General features: G+C 49.7%; 1 protein-coding gene across 6 annotated transcripts in view; it reads left to right on the top strand.

Annotated features, from left to right (window-relative positions):
* Positions 1-19,355, top strand: part of AXIN1 (axin 1) — an 84,902-nt gene that overhangs the window by 58,461 nt on the left and 7,086 nt on the right. For 4 of the 6 annotated variants that reach the window (XM_071571035.1, XM_071571037.1, XM_071571034.1 and 1 more), the window contains exons 4-8: positions 1,970-2,066; positions 9,496-9,633; positions 14,619-15,175; positions 17,351-17,527; positions 18,179-18,472. In XM_071571035.1, coding sequence (XP_071427136.1) covers positions 1,970-2,066; positions 9,496-9,633; positions 14,619-15,175; positions 17,351-17,527; positions 18,179-18,472 — 1,263 coding nt within the window. The remainder of the gene's footprint in view (positions 1-1,969; positions 2,067-9,495; positions 9,634-14,618; positions 15,176-17,350; positions 17,528-18,178; positions 18,473-19,355) is intronic. The other 2 variants (XM_071571040.1, XM_071571038.1) reach the window with 1 other exon arrangement.

The raw sequence follows: 19,355 nt of genomic DNA, 5'->3' as shown, positions 1-19,355 counted from the left end.
GGGCACAGGGACAGGGATGCTCCCAACATGCTCCTCCTCCCACATGACCTGCAGCCACTCTCCAGAGCTGTAATTAGCCTGCCTCGTTTGCTCTCCTCTCGTTTGTCTTCCTGCTATAAAGTGCTTGCCATTAATCAGAGGTTTTATTTTATTTTAATGGTATTCATTTTGAATACCTGCCTGGGTTACTGCATGAAATTATGTTCTGCTCATGTACTTTGGTGGCGATTCTGCCCTCGCCAGAATTTCATAGAATCACAGAATCAATTGGGTTGGAAAAGACTTCCAAGATCACCAAGTCCAACCCTTGGTCCAACTCCAGTCCCTTTACCAGATCATGGCACTCAGTGCCACGGCCAAGCTCAGCTGAAAACCCTCCAGGGATGGGGAATCCACCCCCTCTCTGGGCAGCCCATTCCAATGCCTGAGCACTCTCTCTGCAAAGAATTTCTTTCTCATCTCCAACTTCAATTTCCCCTGGCAGAGCTTGAGCCTGTGCCCCCTTGTCCCTATTTCCAGGGAGCCAGCACGATGGGAAGGGGAATGAGGCAAAACACCACAATAAATGGTGTTTCTCTTGCCAAATGGCATCTTGACTTTAAAAATCTAGTGGTGAAACTGGTTTATGTGCTGGAGAAGCAGCTGGGGAGGGGGGTAGGTGCTAAGGCCATTTGGCTTGCTCAAACATCTTGTTGTGAGATGTGTCGGGGCTGGCTCAGAGGGGTGCAGGGTTGGCAGGAGACAGTGCCTGGATGTGGAAGTTATTTGCTACTTGGGAGAAACCAAATCCCTCCATTCATTCCCACCCACTTTTGTGGCATTACACTGCCCTCTCAAACGGTTTCTTCTACTGAATCAGGGAAATGTACAAAAGAAAAAAGGAAAGCTCCAAATTGCCAAGCTCAAGGCTGGCATTTGTTTTTGCATTCATTGATTTTTTCCCCCCAAATAGCCCATGTCTCCAGGAGGTGGGTCTGTGTCTTTCCGTATCTCAGCTCCACTCACTCACCTTTTCATCCCCAGGTGTGAGCAGGGGTGGTGGCAATAGTGAGAACAAAAATGTGTTTCCTTTCTTTACATGAAGTCACGCTCACCCAGTGATGCTTTGCCTTTTGGGGTGCTTGGCAAAGCCTGGTGCCTCTGACCTGCTGACACCCCATTGCTGGACTCCTGTGCCCAGAGGCTCATGGCAGAGCCATGCACCAGACTCCCAGTCTGTCAGGACCAAGGACTGTGGCCACCACTGTCCCCTTCTCCTGCACAGACCTCCATCACCAGCTTTGCCAGCACAAGCACAATTCCAAGCGGAGCTGGTTCTGTTAGGTGCTGTTGCCCATGGCATCCCTTCCTAACCTTGCCCAGCCTCCTCTGGGCAGAGTGCTGGGTTCTTCCCCACAGTAACTCCAGTATCAAGCCCATAATTTCTGGCCAAACTAGAGCTTGCCTTGGGAGCAGTGGAGCTTACCCCTTTGCTTTGATAAGCCATTTGAGAAGCTGTCACACTCTCTTAAAAATATATACCTTGTTCTCTGACCGAGTTCCCGTTGGAGTAGATGCTCACTGAGCTCCCACTCCTCCTTCTCCCCCCTCTCCTGGCCTGCCCTGTGGTTTAATGTGTACATTACAGGCTCTTTATAGAAAGCAACCAACTATAAAAGGTACCAGGATGCAGTCCAAGTCCTTCTCCCTGCCCTCTGTGTTGGGCAGCAGTTGCAGGAGTCCTGCCTTACCCTGCTCCCAGTGGATGCCATGTAAGTCCCCCTGGCCCCCAGTGCCAGAGTGTTGCTGGTGTGGGACCTGGGTGAGCATCATTCTCCACACGGATTCCTCTTGTTCTCTGGGCTTGCAAAGCCTTCCTCAAACACAAAAGGGATTCCTGCCTGCCACTCTGTGTCAGCGAGGTGTAAGAGAACGAAATGTCTCAGAGGAAGGCACTAAAGCAGAGCATGTTGTTGTTTTGTTCCGGCAGAGATGGGATCCCCCCGTACAGACTCCGAAAGCAGCATCGCAGAGAGATGCAAGAAAGTGCCAAAGCAAATGGACGTGTGCCACTACCTCACATTCCTGTAAGTAGCACTATCTCCTTCCCAGAGGTAAATATGCAAAATATGTGAGGTCTGTAGTGGACAAGTTGCTCTGCTTGTGCTTGAGTTTAACCCCCCCTTAGCACTGTACTTGTTTAGGATGGACAAACACCATGCTAAGAAAGGGTTTTGGGAGCCTTCTGCCAAACTCACCATCCAGAGCTGCCCAAAACCCAGCATTTTCCTTAACCATTCAGTCAGTAACTGGCTGTTCCTCCTGGATGAGAATGGAAGCACTGCAGGCAGGTTCCATGCCCTCGGGTGAGCTGGAGGTGTTTGTGGAAGGTGTAGGGGGCTGTTGGGCATGGAGGCTGATGTAGGTCTTGGCCGAGGTCAGCTGGGGAGAAAAGCAACGATCCCCAGCAGTGTTTCTGCACTGAGCAGCCAAAGGGAGCTGTAACCTGTTCTCAAGGACTTGGGAAAGGTCACCTGAGGATATGAAGCAGGGGAGCAAAGAAGGTGCCAGTGCAAAGATTTCATTTGTCTAACACTTGGTTGCTCCAGGTAAGCAAACAGCTCTTGGAAGAGAAGCACGACTGCTTGGGCTCTGCATCCACCATCTGTGGCTCTGCTTGTTATTGTTTGCTTTTTGTGAGAAGTTACAGGTGACATTTAATACCTAGTAGGGAATAAAGGTGCTTCTTTCCCCTTTGGACAGCTGGACTCCACCACAAATCAAATAGGGAGAAAAAAAGCCTCCATCTGCTTTTTCCAGAAGTGCCTTCAAACTTGATGCAGCTGTTCTCATCCTGCCTGCTCAAAGCAGCACAATACCAGCAGAAATACACCCTTGTTTTAATCTGATTTAAAGGAAAAAAAAACACCACACCAAAACCACCACTCTTTGTTTTGCCTTTTAAATTAGATTATTTTCCTTAGATTTAAGAGGGTCTCCTGTGCTTTGATCACTGGGTTGACAATAAAAGCCCTGGCTGTGGACGCTCACAGCCATCCTTGCTCAGTCACCTCTCTTTTCACACAGTTGCTTTCACAGTGTGGTTGCTGTTGAAAAGGCTGGCTGGGTGCCTTTTTATTTCACTTGATGCCGTTTTTACTGTAAGCATGGCTTTGTTAGAGTTGAAGTTTGAAAGCTTGGCCTTTATTTTTTGTTGTTATTGTTGTTGCTGTTCCCCAACAGTGGGAACTACTGAGTGAATATTCTCCGACTTCAAAGCTTGTCAGTGGCTTTACCTTTTGGATAAAAATAATAGTGGCTTTCTGTTGATGGTGTGCACTGGCAATGCCTCGATGAACTGCAGGTTATAAACTCAGAGTTTGGAGCATTAAATATGTATAGTGAGCTCTGCTTTAACGAACTTCCATCTGCCAAACATTTCTTTTGTTGAACTGAATAAGTGTCATTCCAGCAGCAGTTCCTTGCAGGCTAATTAGTTTTACTTAGCATTAAATTTTATCAACCTTTTGGAAACCAGTTTAAAAAAGGAGGGGGAAAAAACAAGGTTTAAATTGGCCACCTGCTGCTTATAAATTTTTATATTATCCTATTTACCTACACACTCTTTTAGAATTACATATTCTTCCTAAACTACACACAGATGCTTCACAAGGATTTTTCTGTGAAACATCCACTGTTCCCATTAGGTTCTGCACTGTAATTTTAAGTCCCAGGGAAAAAAGCATCTTGACACATATTTATATGGGAGCAGAGGACTGAGAAGTCGAGTTAGTTCTAGTCTTTCTCCAGGGAATAAAAGTTTAGTTCAGACACTCTGGCACCTCCTGCCAGCCAATTACTGACACAGAATTGGCATCGACTTCAGAGAGGCACTGCTCTGCCCTTGCTTATCAATCAGCCAAGAAAGGAGAAGGTAATTAGACAATGTGTTTTGACAACACCAGTGTGAAATGTTATAAAGTTACTCTTTAAAATTCACCTCTAACTACACGCTTATTGAATTAAAGGGCCCAATTAGCAAGGAGCCATGCAAATGTTCCTCCAAGTGTTGCTTTCCGGAGCCGGTGGTTGGGCTGTCCCACAGCCCGTGGCTAAAGCAGGCTGGACTCAGAGCTTAGCTGCCTTTAAACATGTGGCAGTGATGAAATCACAACCTTTGAGTGAAGGTCTTTATGGGCTCATATCTCCCCAGTGTAGCCAGAGTCCATGCTGATAGTGCCTGCAGAATGCACGGCATGTTTTCCTACTGATAAAGGGGAACCTCCTACTTCCGAAAGTCATTTCAGAAGGCCCTTACAGACCTTGCTGTTCCCTGACAAATGAGTTACGGGGCTATTATGCAAAATTCTGAAAGGACTTGTATTGCTTTTAATAGCAGCACTTGTAGTTAGGTCCAGGAGCTATAAACTGCAGTGATTGTGTGTTCATGGGAGACTGCCCGGCAGTTCCAGCACGGCGCTGCCTCCAAGTAACGACGGCGTGTGCTGGTTTGGGGGACGCCCTGCTCTGCAGCAGAACATGTGTCATGGATGGCTGTGATCTGCACCTTCCACACTTACCAACTCACCAGCGCTCTAAGTTTGGAAAAGTTGTGTTCTGTGAAGTGGCACTCTGCCCAGGAATGCAGTGGGTGAGGATCTCCAGCAAGAGCGAGACCTCTGGTTTGTGCCTCTGGCAGGAACCCATTACACAGTGTGTGAGTGTTGCTTTCATGTGGTTTTCCATTTCTCTGTCTTGGATTTAAGCAGAGTCTTGGAGCACCAAGGAAGGAAAGAGTAAGCAAGTTCTCAAAGGAATGGAGAAAGCCCAGAAAATGCAGGGCTGTACCTGTAATACCCTGTGTTTACTCTGGCTCTGGCATTCATCCATTCCCAGAAGAGGACGGGAGGTCCTCCTTTTCCACAGCAAATTCAGAAAAATCCATCCTCAAGCTTAAAGACTTGGATATGGTTGGTTAGTTTATTTAACTGCACAAAGAAGCCATTTTGTGATGTTGTTGCTGTAGCTTGATCATCAGGCACGAGCTCTCCTGCCCTGCCCTGCCCTGCCCCACAATCAAGGATTCTGCAAGGTGGCTTCTGCACTGTCCTGAGAAGGTTGTGGGTGACCACTCTGCTGTGCTGTACAAGTGAGGAGTGCACAGGAGGAGCCTGGTCTCCTGTGCCAGGGTAACTAGAGCTGCATGAGCTTTCTGCTCCTGCAAGGTGGGAACCTGCTCAGGATTCCCATGGGCTGTTTCATCCCATTCCCTCAAACACCTTGCAGCAGTGGGACTCCTGGCTAATCCCTGGGTGCTGCTAAAGTGGATGCTGAAATCCAGCTATCCATGAGGTTCAGGTATGGAAACACCATTTATCCATTAAAAACTTACATCACAGAGGAATGTATCAGTCTAAGAAATGAGGAGGTTCAGAAGTTCTTTAAACTTGGCTTCTGTACCCTGCTGGCTTCCTTTCATTTCCAAGACTGACTTGTGATCTAACATCAGCCCCTCAGGCATCATGGAGGCATCAAACCTCTTGTGGAAGAGGGAGATTTACCAGCACAGAATTCCTTGGCTGTCAGCTCCACTTGGCTGCCACTCCACTGCCTCAGATCTGTAAGAAGTGGTTCAGCCCAACCTGTGGATCGTGGGGCTGGTTTGGGACCTCTACCCAGTGTAATTTTGGAAGACTGCCTGTTTTATCTCAGAGCAGTTGAGGTTGATTCCAAGGGGAACCTGCACAAACTGCAGTGAGATTCTTCCCTTTCAGCCTCTTCGCATGTAGATCATGGTAGCACCACACATTTTGGATGCTGGGATCCCCAAACCTCAGTTTCTCAGAGAAGGTGAAATCCATCAAAACCCAAGACCTGCATCTACCTCATGGAGCAAAATCCCTGCAATTCCTACTTTGTCAGCTCCAAGAAAAGGAGAAAATGTGAGAGCAGGTGCTAAGTGGAACTACTGGAGATCTTGTGTGTCTCACATGTTCTTGTCAGGGTACTTGTTCCCTAAGGTACCAGAGCTTCAGGCATTTCACATGTCAAGGGCAGTGTTCTGGTGATGGGTACCCCAAGAAATCCATCTTCAGAGCTGTCACAAGAAAAGATTGCTTCATCCAGACCAGTTCAAGCCATTCCTTTTTTCCCAGTCCACCTGGCATTCAGCTTCCCATCTACAGTCCTCTGCAACCTTCCCATCTCAGTGTGGTTTGGTTCTGGGCAGACCTAACAAGTAGGTAAGTAATAGAACATTAGAGGAAACAGCTGTAGATAAACAGGTCTTTAAAATTAGGTGCTTCCTTTCTGACTTGTTGATGCAGAATGTGCAGAGACCTCATTGTGCTCCAGACTGGAGCACTGGATCCTCCAAAAGCAGCCAGCTCTTGGGGAGTGCTGCATCCTTTACTTGGAACTAAAGCATTGGGAGCCCTTCTGATTTCAGAGCAACAAACAGCTTATTTACAGCTGCCTTGGCAGGCCTCTGTGCACCCATGGGAATCTGGAGGCAGGTTCAAAATCCTGGAGCCCTGAAGGATCCTGTTTTGGGCACAGGCTCAGCCTGGCTGGTTTTTGATGGAGCATGTCTCCCATGTCTCCCTTCTGAAGTCAGGCCCGTCATTTGATAAAAGTTTCAAACACTTTGTTGTCTTTTTGAATCAGGTCAGTGCGATCCATGTTTGCTGTCCAGGGAGACAGAGAGAGTGCTCAGCAATTTTCTGTATTGTTTCAACACAGGGAATTTGCATTCATTATTCTGCACTACTGTGAGTTTTGGGGAAGTGTGTGTAGCTCATCCTTTGAGCTAGGAATAAAGTCAGACCCACAGCGATGTTCAGAGCATCATCCTGCCTGCCAGCTCTCTGAGCCACCCTTACAGGTACCCACCAGGACAATGGAGGGCACACACAACTGGTATCCATGGGGTGAAGTGAGGTTTATTCCAGCTGCACTGAACTTGGATGCTTAGGGAGACCCTTGCAGAGATGGCTGCACAGAGGGGGCTGCATTTGCCCTCTGCAAGCTGCTGTGCTGAGTGGGAAGCTCCAGGGACAGGGCAGTGAGTGTTTCAGGTGCAGCAGATTTTCAAAGACAAGTTTGTCCTAAAGATTCTTGGGGTGAGTTATTGTAATTTGTGTAGTTGAGTCACCTCCAGCCTTTGAGACACTGTGGATACACATGCTGAGGTATCAGTTAGTTGTAAGAGACCAGAATCATCTCACCTTGAGTTCTCTGGATGCAGCAGTGATTCCAGATGACTTCAGATCCTCATCAGAGACAGAGCTGTGGTCCTTAAGCACTGCTGGACCTGCAAGGAACCACCTTCCTGTGACAGGACTTGGACGCTCAGGTTTCCAGAGAGCCTTTGTACCCACTGCTGCTGGAGGCTCAGGAGAGCCTTTGGTTTGAGATGCTGCATTGCATCAAAGACTATGAAAATAAAGAGAAATTCTTTCCCTGTTGTGCTTTTCTGTGGTAACTGCAACAGGGAGACCCAAGACTGTGACTGCTGAGCTCTGAGCTGCCTCTCATTAGGCTCATTAAGTGTCTAACGGAGCAGGGCTTGGTGCTGGTGGCATATAAACAACCTCAGGGAGGGTTGGTATGTCTGAGGTGGCAGGAGGGAGGGAGCACATCACCCCTTGGGGTGTGACTTGTCAGGCCAGAGAGAGAGAGACTTCCCTCCTTGGGAGTTGCTGGTGCTGCCTTCCAAGGTGGGCAGAGGTGGTCGTGGGTCTGGGGTTTCTGGAGAAAGCAGGTTCTCTTGGCCAGAGATGCTCCCCTGGGCTATGCCAGGGAACAGGGAGACATCACTTGGATCCTGGAGGCTCCTCAGGGAGAGCAGGAACCAGCTCTGCCACATTTTCCCCCATGCTGGAGCACATCTGGGGCCCATTTCTGGACAACACAAGGACAAAGCACACTGCTTTGGCGCCTGTGCCAATGTTTCAAGATTAAACATCACTTTTGCAGGTGAAAATCTTTTTCTGTGGTTTTGTTTCTTTTTAATTTGATTTTCAGGGCTGGAGGTCCTGGTGGCAGCAGTGATGTCATCCCAGGGTGGGAGGCACCTGTAGCTCACACATGTTGTGCCCTCTCCAATGGTTCCATATGTGGATGAAGGAAGGGATGGTTGGTTGGGGCTGTTCCCAACTCCGGTGGGTCCCTGGGATTGAGATGTACTGGCAGGGTCAGAAGGCAGATTCCTCTTGGCAAGCAAAACAAGGAGTGCTTCAACTGGGACCTTTGCAGCCCAACAGGGGTATCATGAGATATGTCCTCAGTTCCTTGGTGCCATCAGTGAGCACTTGCTGCCTCTGATTTTCTTCCCTGCCTTCCCCTCAGCCAGGGGCAGAGACAGCAAAGCCAATACGATTTGCATACTATTGTCAGGTTTTGAGGCAAAGCAGTACTTTAGTCTTCTGCTTTGATCTTTTGGCTGGTCTGGGATAAATTCGGGTGGTCTCTCATCCTCCTTTAAAGTTTTCAAGCTCCATGTCTGCTTCTGATGCTGCATTTGTTCTTTTGCTGTGAATTATCTCATGTCTTCACATTTAGTTTTATCTCTGGTCCTATAAGAGTGTATATTTCTCTCGTGTTGGTATTGAAATATTTGAATGCAGGGTTTATGCTGTTGAGTTTTCCAACTGTTTTTCCTCCCAGTTAAATTTTTATCTCTGCTGTGTCATTTCATTGTTTCTAATATTTTGATGAAATAATGCAGAAGGATGAAGATGAGGGGGGAAATACAGCAGCTGATAGTTTCATATTCAGTACACAAACTTCTTATCCCAGAGCTCAGGAATTTCAGGACAAAGTAACTCAGCATAAGGAATCCAGAATGCCCTTGAACTGCCATAAATATTCATCTATTCACCCAGAGCAAGCAGTAAAATGGCATCCCTGTACTTGTAAGGGTGCTGTACTGATAAAGCCAGCAGGGAGTCATGGCATGGCTCTGAAGAGCTGAGATGCAATCCTACAGGATCCTCCAGGAGGAGAGGGTGCTTTGTGGGAATAGGAGCCTTTTTGCAGACTGGCACACACTGATCCTCCCAGGATAAGCTGAGTAAGCGAACTCCAGAGTCTTCATTTCTATCAAAGTCAAAGCATAACTGCTACAAGCAGGATTTTTGAGTGATGGAGTGGTCTGTTCATCCTTTTCCCACCCTTTAAGCCCAGCTTATTCCTGCTGACCATGTGTACCTTGGGAGAAAACCAAGCACATCCATCCCTAAGTGGAGTTTGGTGCCAAAAGAACTTGTTGAATTACAACTCCAGAAAACCTTTTCCTTACATGGGGAGGTGTGTGGAGCTGGTGCCAGGCAGGGAGCTCGTGGAGGTGGCTCAGCCTCCAGCCCCCAGGTCCTGGGCTGCACCTCAGTGCCTGCCAGCCTGTCCTCCCCCAGCTCCCCACCAGAACAACCGGCATTTCCAGTCATCAAAGCCTCCCAAAGAAACGTGGGATTTCTCATGAATCCCTTGCTAACCCCTGCTGTGCTCTCCCCGCAGCGTACATACCGAATGCCAAAGGATATCCACGTGGAACCAGAGAAGTTTGCTGCAGAACTGATCAACCGTCTGGAGGAAGTACAAAAGCAACGTGAAGCGGCGGAGAAATTAGAGGAGCGCCTTAAACGCGTGCGAGCGGTCAGTAACCTTCCTGCCTCTCTCTGTGCCACAGGGAGCTCTCAGGTGCTGTGAAAGCAACTGGAGTGACCAGTTCCCTGCTCCAGTGCCATGGTCAGTGCTTGCACGGGGCTCCTGGAGGCTTCTGCTGCCCCAGGAGCTTTCATGGTGCTGTTCCCCCCGTCATGCAGGGTCTGAGCTCCAGTGCTCCCTCCCTGTGTGTGACATCAGCAGTGCCCACTTCTGCCATCAGTTGGGGACTGTGGGTGCCCTTCCACCACCCTCACTGGCACCCTGGACTCCTGACTTTGTGAGCAACCCCTTCCATGCGAGTCTGGGGCTGAGTAACGGGGCTTTGCCTCCCCCTGGGAGGTTTTCGGTGATCCCTGTTTCCCACACAAATGGTAACCAGAGGGCAGATGATGTTGTGCCTGGAGGTGTTTGTGTCTGTTATCAGGCTGTTCCTATCCCAACCCAAAGGATTCTGCTCATCAGTGCCTAGTACATCCCTAGATAACACCTGATCCATTCAGATGTGTCATCCAAAAACCCTCTCCTGGGCAGAGAGACACTGTGACTCCTCAGGGGTGGCTGGGGATACCCAGCCAGTGGCACTGAGTGCTGTGAGCCCTGGTGCTGCTGGGGCCCTTCAGAGCCTGAGGGACTTGTTAGATGACCCATGAGAAGTGTGCATGGGTCTTTAGCTCCACAGCAAGCTCCAAAAGGTGAAGAGTGAGGTACTGGTCATGTACTTACCTGTGTGAGATCCCCATTCAGCAGTATTCAAACACCTTTTCTTTGAGGCACTGCTTCTCATGGGTACCTGCACAGCTTGTGCTGGGCATACAGGGCACATTCCAGAGGACAGTGTGTGTGTTACTGAACATCACCAGTGTCAGTTTAACTGCAGCCCTGTGGGCTGAAATCGTGGGGCTCTGCAGTTAATAACTGTGGTGGCCCTGAGTCAAAGGCTCTGTGCTGGGTAACCTGCAGCCCTTCTTCAAGCAGAGCTGTTGGTGCCTGGCTCTCTGCTTTCAGGGAGGTTGAGCCTCTGGGGCTCCAGGGAAGAACCTTCAGCCCCACTGGAGGATTTTCAAATGTTCATCCAGTAACTCTTTAAACAGAAAAGAGCTGGAGGTTCTACTGTTCACTTTAAATCACATCTGCATTTCAAATGCAGAGAACTGAGGGAGGCAGAAGGATCTGTAAGGTCCCCTCCAGCTCCAGGCATTTTCCAGCAAACTCCCCATCCAGCCAGAACAGGCCAGCAAGGTTCTGTTTTGTGATTAGATTCCTGTTCTTCTGGAATTGCACTGTTGTCCTGTCTGGTGCCTGTTGCTTTCTAGACAAAGCCAGTGTAACCAGCAGCATTTTCTACTCAGTCCTAGAGCTCTCTTCCTCCTCCTGCTCCTGCTCCTCCTCCTCTTCCTCCTCCTCCTCCTCCTGCTGTGGCTCTGTTGCAGCCCCCACCTGTACTGAACTACATTATTCCAGCCCTCTGCCTCCCTGAAGAAGCTGCCAGTAGCAATACCATAAAATCAGCAAATACCTCTGTGCCAGAGAGTATATTTAAGTCTGTTTAAACACTTTTTTATGTGACTTAATCTATTTTTAAGCCCAGGACTCCCACTAATGCTATATATTAAATCTCTTTGCTGTCTCCAAGAATGTATTTCATTGACTGGCTGGCATCTGGCATTAGCCATTCAGGAAAATCTCAGAGTAAGCAATTGTAGCTTTTTTAGGTCAGCACTTAAGGTGCAGGAGCTGCTGGTATCAGCAAGAGGGAGAGCTGGAATCCTGATAGATCTCAGGGCTTTTTTCTATGACCTGAACACCAGACTACAGGGTAACCTCTTCCTGGGTCTGCACGGCTCACTGCACAGCAGCACAGGGAAAACCACCAGTGTTAGTCACACCAGGCAGTTATCAGCTTAGCAGAGAGGCTGCAAATATTTTGCAAAAGCTAGGAAGAAAGAATTTTTCTCTTCCATACTGAGCTGCCTGCAGGTTCCCTTTCAAAGCCATGTCATGTAGTAACGTGGAGAGGAGGCATCTGATCTGAAACCAAATGCCTTTTACTGAAGAGACTGACAGATTTGTGTTTTACAAAAAAACAAACTCTGAATTGATTAATTATTCTGAGCAACGTGGTAGAGGATTAGAGAATACTGGGTTTTCCCATATTAGTTTTAGAGACAGTTCAGCCTCTTGTCCATGCAGGAAATCTGTAGTATCTTATCATACAGATCAGTATCACATCATCCAGATCACTCTCTCTGAACGGAGTGCATGGAAAACAAGCCAGGAGGAAGCAAAGCCACTGCTGAGATTCTCACTATTTGAATATAAAACATTGCCTGACTAAAGAGGGAAATCATTTGCATGATGATCGAACAGGCACTGGTGCTTAGCAGAGCTGCTTTGCCTTCCCAGCCAGCAGCAGCCTGATGGGTGGGACTGGGAGGAGGCAGAGGAGGGGGTTTGCAGCGAGGTATCACTGCCCAGTAGCTCATCAGTGCAGCCCTCAGCCTCCTGATTCAAAGGGAAGGGCACCCCCAGCCTTGCTGGAGAGTAAAAATAGCTCAGCAGACAGTCAGCAAAGTTGGAGCTGCATCTCTGCCTGCCGCTGCCTTGGGAGCTCGTGGAAGAGGCTTCTGACAATATTATGTCAACAAAGCACCATCTAGTGGCTGTGGGACCTGAGGTTCCCCTCCCACCCAGAGGCTCTGCTCACTGCCAGGCTGTGCCCAGCTCACCTCCCAGCTTTGCCCAGCTCACTGCCAGGCTGTGCCCAGCTCTGTGCCAAGCTCTGCCCAGCTCACCTCCAAGCTGTGCCCAGTTCACTGCAGTGAGATGCCAAAACACAGCTCTGGACCCCACACCACATGTATCAGTTTTTCCACTGCAGACTGAGCAGGTGAAAAGATTCAGCTCAACTGGTACCTGTAGCCTGAACTTAAACCTTTGCCCAGCTTGAGGAGAGATGACATCTTGGGATAGACGCCCCGATTCCTTTGTTACTGCCATTGTCTCGCTGTTGGGGCTTTCCTGCCTGGTGTGAGGCTGAGGCCAGTGCTGGGGGATGGTAAGGCAGGACCCCAGGGCCTGTCTGCACATCACCCACCCCAGCACCACCTGCTCCTGCCTGTGGCCTGCCTGAGGCCCAGATCTGCTCAGTGACACAGATGAGCTGAGCCAAAGTGAACAGAGAGAGCCAGTGCATGCCTTTCCTCCCCTTAGCCCACCCTGAACTTGGTCCTGAAGCAGAAGTCCTTGTTACCTGCAAGATGGGAGTTCCAGGCAGACAGAGGATTTCCCAAACACCAGGCACCCATTTGGCTGGGCCACCTTGGGTTGTCACTCTCATGCCCCCTTGCTCTGGTGTGACAGCATTGCCAGAGCACTGGCTGGCTCTGAGCAGAAAAGTCATGCTGCCATTCCTCAGGGTTAGTTGGTGTTTAAACCTGAGAGGCACCAGCCCCCAAAGCCTCCCAAGTGCTGAGCATATAATTGGGTTATCAGAAACTGCTACTAAATGCTCACCCCAGTGGCAGGGGTTTCATCAGCACATGCTTCACCACTGCTTGTCCCTGAGCTCAGTGCCCAGGGCAGGCTGCAGTGGCTGTACATGAAAGGTGCCTCTGAAGTTCTTCAAAGGGATCTGTTACAAAGTGGTGTGTCCCCTCCAGACACCAGCATCGTGTCACACCCCAGGCTTGCAGCGCCCACACCTTTGGCACTTTCAAAGCCTGGCATTGTCCCTGCTCCAGGTCTGAACCCCTAGGTGTGACACTGGGAGGAAGTCTGTTATTTGCTTTCTTGCTGTGTGGTTAGCAGCTGAAACTTTGAAGCTGGTTAGCAAGTGATGGATGATGGCATCTGACAGGCAAGGCTGATGGGAGTCAGTGTTTTCCAGCAGATGCATTTATCTGGCAGGGCAGAGATACCCTGTGCTGCAACTGAGTTCTTTACTGTGCCAAAGGAGGAAAAGAGAGCAGGATTAAAGGGCTTGCTGGAATCCTGCTTATGTAATTAAAACAAATAGGAATCCTGACTTCCAATAAAGAAACTTCATAAATATCTGAGTTTATGTTGGAGTGTAAAGTAGTTCGTCAGCATCAAAACTGTGGCTGTCAGCATGGAGGAGTTTAATTCTTCCTGGCAAGGACTTAGAAGTTGCTAACAGCGTGTCCTAGACCAGCATGAACTGCAAGAACAAGCAGTTACTTCCAACCAATTTTGTTATCTGCATGAAGTGTTTCACTCCAGCCTTAGCACGCCCAGGAGAAATCAGTGTTTGATTTTCAAAACCATTCATGCAGTTGTCGACCTTCACTTGCCCCTTCCTGTTACAGCCCACTCTTGGCTTTGGCTTGTGAAATAGTCATTTGGGTGAGAACCCCCCCGGTCTCACCTGACTCAGAACTGATTTGCCACATATCCTGTAGCTCTGGGTTTATCTGATGTGCTTTGAAGCAGTGCCTTACCAAAGGCGTGTAGGAAGTCACAAGTACGGTGCAGTAACTTGTGTTTCCACTGCTGGTTGTTACAGAACCACCTTCAGGGGACTTGGAGAGATTTTTAGTTCGGTTGTGCCTGTTCTTGTGCCTGATGGAGCTGTTAGGCTGGTCAGGAAGCTGTGTCTGTAAACCCTGGTTGTGATGTGTGGGCTGCCTGTCAGAGCTCGCCTCGGTCTCTTTGGGGAGCATGTGGAGAATGTTACTAATGGTGGCTCAGAAAGCAGGCACAGAGACCTGGGCTGCTCTGTTTGGTGGCAGCCAGACTGCACAGGCTTGGCTTGAGCAGTAGGAATTCTCTATCAATCTGGGACAGGTCTCCAGAGGGGTGATGGGTCTCCATCTTGAAGTCTTTCAAGATCTGGCTGGACTAAACCAGGCCTAACCCAAGGGTTGGTAGCAGCCCTGCTGTGAGCAGAAGGTAGGGCTGGGGACCCCTTCCACCATTCTGCTGCCATCCTCTGATTGTCCCCGTGTTTCTTGCAGGAAGAAGAAGGTGAGGATGCAGATATCTCTTCTGGTCCCTTGGTCATGAGCCACAAGATGCCTTCTGCCCAAGCCTTTCACCACTTTGCTCCTCGTTATGCTGAGATGGGCTGTGGTGGGATGCAGATGAGAGATGCCCACGAGGAGAACCCTGAAAGCATCCTGGATGAGCACGTGCAGCGTGTGATGAAGACACCAGGCTGCCAGTCTCCAGGACCTGGCCGGCACTCTCCAAAACCGCGGTCCCCAGAAAGCGGCCACCTAGGAAAGCTGGCAGGGACACTGGGAACAATTCCTCCAGGGCATGGCAAGCATGCAACCAAATCAGGAATGAAACTGGATGCAACTAACTTATACAACCATAAACATGTCCACCACCACCACATCCATCACCACAGCATGATGAAACCAAAAGAGCAGAACGAGGCCGAGGCCACGCAGCGAGTGCAAAACAGCTTTGCTTGGAATGTAGATTCACATAACTATGCAACAAAGTCGAGAAACTACAGTGACAACTTGGGCATAGCCCCTGTCCCCATGGACTCTTTAGGCTACAGGTGAGTCAGGGAACCCCCAATGGGACTCCCAAAGCTGTGGCTTCTCTGGGAAGCTCTTTCATAAACAAGCTGTAGTGTGTAGATGTGGAACAGTGTTTGAACCACATTTTCTTGTGAAACCTTATGCTGGGACATGGTTTGAGGGCCTTCCACTGATCATCCCCTTCAGAAATGTATATGCCCCAGTAAGCCTTATGAGACCCCTTTTTATCTCTCTAATCTGGTGCTGAAAGACACACTTTAATCAGGATTTTCAGTGGCCTTGGTTATAAAGTAGGTTTTATGCTCCTTAAAGCAGCGGAGGTGCTTAGAAATTGCAGGTGCTGATCTACTTCTGCATGCACCAGGAGTTGCATATTAGGTAGGGCTGTGTCTCAAGGTCTGGGTAATGGAAACAGGTCTCTTGAAGTGTTTATGAGAGGCCAAAAAACCCTCCTTACTGCCAGGCCTAACCCCCTCACCAGAAAGGCTCCTTTCTCTTCCTAACAAAGCACTGGGTGCTGCACTGCTGTCCAAGGGGGATGTGCTCCAGGGTAGGGCACCCTCTGCCCAGAAGAGCCATTTTGCTGCAACATGGACTGCTGTCCATCTTCCCTTGGCTGTTTGAGTTCCTCCATCCCCTCCATGCTGCAGGGAGAGGGCAGAGCTCCTCCACTGCAGCTGGTTTTGCTGGTCCCATTACTGGATGATGGCAAAGGCAGGAGTGCAGCTTGGGGCTGTCCAGGATGAGCGTTTGGGATGAAGCCACAGGGGAAAGCTGAGTGTGTCTGGCTCCCCAAGCCTGTGGGTTTGGGGTGTTGTGAAGGCAGGTGGCTGGGTCTGCAGTGGACAGGACCAGCTTTCCAGGGTGGCAGGAGGGGAACAGAGTGTAGAGGCTCTCCAGGAAGGGAGAAGCACTTAAACCTGCCCTGTTTCTTTGGGGAAAGGGTTATTGCTTCATCAGAGAAGGGCATGGCCATGCTGCTCCAACCCAAAGCCCCATCCAGACACAAGACTTCCTTCTAGCAGCAACTGCAGCATGTATTTAATGGGATTATAATAGGGCACACTCAGAGCTGTCCTTCCTCTGGCACAAGCTCACAGTTCCTGGCAGTCCTTGGATTAGGAGCTTCACAGAACAAGGGTTTGCATCCAAATGGTCTTGTTTGGCAGCCTGCAGTCTCTTGTGACTTCTCTGGCTCCCTGTTGAACCCAGCCATGTTGCTGTCCCCACAGGCCCCCACAGTTGTGTCTGTGGGTTGGTGACAACCTGCAGAAAAAGGGGGTTTGGTTTTATTTGCACTGAATCTGCTGCTGAAGAGTTTTATTTGATACCCGTTAATCCTTGTGTGGGGAGAAGCAGACAAGATGCCAGCTTGGCCTGCCTTTGTAGATCCACAGCAACACGTCTCCAGGCTTTTTCACAAAAAAAATCAAAGGTTATTTTTGCTATATATGAGAAGGAGAGAGGTCCTGTGGAATAAAGTGGGTGGGTGATTAGGACAGTGAGAGTCCCATGAAATCACAGGCTGTGACAATGACAGGCCAGCACAGGAATTCTGCGTGGCCTCCTCAACCTGGGGCTGCTCAGCTGGGCTCATGGCCATGTGTGTGGGCAAGGAGCTATGGGGTTCCTGTAGGAGCCTTTGCTGAAGCCAAAGGTGTAGCCATTGTTGGCAACTGCCTGGCATCCCTCTGGCTATGGTGGCCAAGGGGGCTGGCATGAAAGGCAGCCCACCCTTGCTGGGAGGAGGTTTTCCACCAACATGTGAAGCATCAGTTCAAATCAGGATGAGAAACAAATGCTGAACATGGCAAGTCAGAGTTTGGGGTATCAGTGGGGCATGATAGGGAGCACCCAGGTTTCAAGCAGTGGTCAGTTATGGAGAGGCAGCTGATGGGTTGCAGCACCAGGAGGAACCTCGTGCCCTGAGCAGAGAGCTGGGCATTTAACACAGCCCTTCTTGTGGCAGATCTTGCCACAGGGTTGTGGTTTATTTGTCCCTTTCCCCACAAGTGACTGGGCAGAGAAGTTGCTGTGCCCAGGTCTAGCCAGTCTTGCTCTTAGGCTTAAATGCAGCATGTTTGGTTTGAGCCTGTGGACTGTGGGAGATGTCTGCAGACAGATGTGTCCATCCTCAGCCCTGGCTCACAGTGGTTTTCAAAGCACTGATGTCTCAAGCTTTGTTCTTGCAGTGGGAAAGCAAGTCTGCTCTCCAAAAGGAATGTTAAGAAGACCGATTCAGGGAAAAGTGATGGTGCCAACTATGAAATGCCAGGATCTCCTGAAGATGTGGAGAGAAACCAGAAGATCCTCCAGTGGATCATAGAAGGAGAGAAGGAGATCAGCAGGCATAAGAAAACAAACCATGGGTAAGGGCTGGCAGAGAGAGGGGTCTTCACTCTGTTTTATTGCATTCCCTGCACCAGGTGTGTCAGCAGGGTGCCTGGACATCTTGGGAAGGCAAGACTCCACCACACCAAGGGTTTAGGCTCTTTGGAGTTTGGGGATTGTTCGGGGGCTATAAGGACTCTTTTTGAAGGATGACAGTAGAAGCCAGGGCAGGTTGCAGTGCTGGCAGCTGGGGCTGAGTGCCGGGGCCATGGGCAGTGCCAGGCCACCAGGAAGTCAGGCAGCAAGTTCTGCCCCTGGAGCTGGAGAAGGATGAGCCCATCTCTTCAGCATCCCCTTCCCTGGGGATGCTGACCAGTGTATTGGCAGCTCAGGGTGTCTTCTAGGGAAAATGTCACAAACTGTGGGGCTGCCTTTTGCTGGCTTTATATGTCGTGGATTGATGTGGGCCCTTACACACACCTGTGGGGTTTGTGTCAGTGTTGGGCTGCTCAGCTGATGTCTCAGGACTTGCTGTCCTCAAATCTTCTTTAGATTCTGATGTTGCTCCTGTCTCCCTCGGAAGCCATGCTGTGAGGAGCTTCCCAGTGGTGTCTGTGTTCATCTGGGAAGGACTGTGTGCCTGTTTGGAGGGTCCTGGTGGTCCATGTAAAACCTTTGTGTTTGTGTAGCTCTTCAGGTGCTACAAGCAGCCACAAGCAGCCTTTGTGTTTGTGTAGCTCTTCAGGTGCTAAGAAGCAGCTGTCCCATGACATGGCACGGCCCCTGTCCATCGAGCGACCCGTCGCAGTGCACCCCTGGGTCAGTGCCCAGCTCCGAAACGTCGTCCAGCCTTCTCACCCCTTCATCCAGGATCCGACCATGCCGCCCAACCCAGCCCCCAACCCTCTCACCCAGCTGGAAGAAGCTCGCAGGAGATTGGAGGAAGAGGAGAAAAGGGCTGGAAAACTCCCCGCTAAACAAAGGTACGACAAAGGGGTCTGATTGTGCGTGGGAGGGGTGGGACAGTCTGCACTGAAGGTGGGCACCCGAGGGATGTCCATGTCTTCTGCTCTGGTCTCCTGCTTCTGCTGGATGGAAGCACATGCAGAGAGGTCAGAGAAACCTCCCTCAGTCCCTCTGACGTGGTGCAAATGCCAAAACCCACCTTGAGAGCCTGGACTTGTAGATTGTGGTTGTAGAGGCTGGAAATGCTCCTGGCAAGGTGGGAAGGGGCTGGGCAGGGGGAGCATGTCTAGAATGGGCCTGGCATGGGAGAGCTCTCTCCTCTGTTACTTGCTGGCTCTCTGCTTGTTCACACTCCCACCATGACTTCAAAGGTTGCTGCAGGAGCAGGATTGATCAGGATGCAGCAGAATTAAGTGCAGAAGACAAATATGTATCTGCTCCTTGTCTCCATCTCACACAAGCTCTGGGCAAAGGCTGCTTGTGGCTCTGGGTGAGGGCCCTGCTGCGGCCCTGCTGCAGCAGCTCTGCCTCCTGCATGGCCACATTCAACCACTGCATCTTTCTGTGACTCAGCTTATTGCCTGTTGCAGAGCTCATTCTCCTGCTCTGTGTTATCTTTCAGGGAACATTATTTGCAAGGCACATGGAGCTCTCCAATGAAAAGCGTTTTGGAAGTGCTGGATAATTACTGTTAACAGCTAAAAGCACTTTGTCCATTAAAAACCTTTCACAGATTTACAGCTGTCCTCTGAAAATTTCAGTCTTTGTGGTCTGACTCTTAGAAACAAAAATGTAATTTGAAAAAGAAGATCTTAATTGCCAAGCTCCAGTTATTTTTGCTTGCAGTGACCACACAGCAGATTTCTGTGTATTCATGTCAGGGCGTTGATTGAAAGCCAG

The sequence above is a fragment of the Pithys albifrons genome, chromosome 16 (genome assembly GCF_047495875.1).
Source record: "Pithys albifrons albifrons isolate INPA30051 chromosome 16, PitAlb_v1, whole genome shotgun sequence".
NCBI classification, from domain to species: domain Eukaryota; kingdom Metazoa; phylum Chordata; class Aves; order Passeriformes; family Thamnophilidae; genus Pithys; species Pithys albifrons.
The sequence above is the reverse complement of the archived record's forward strand: the minus strand, read 5'-3'. Positions and strand labels throughout refer to the sequence as shown.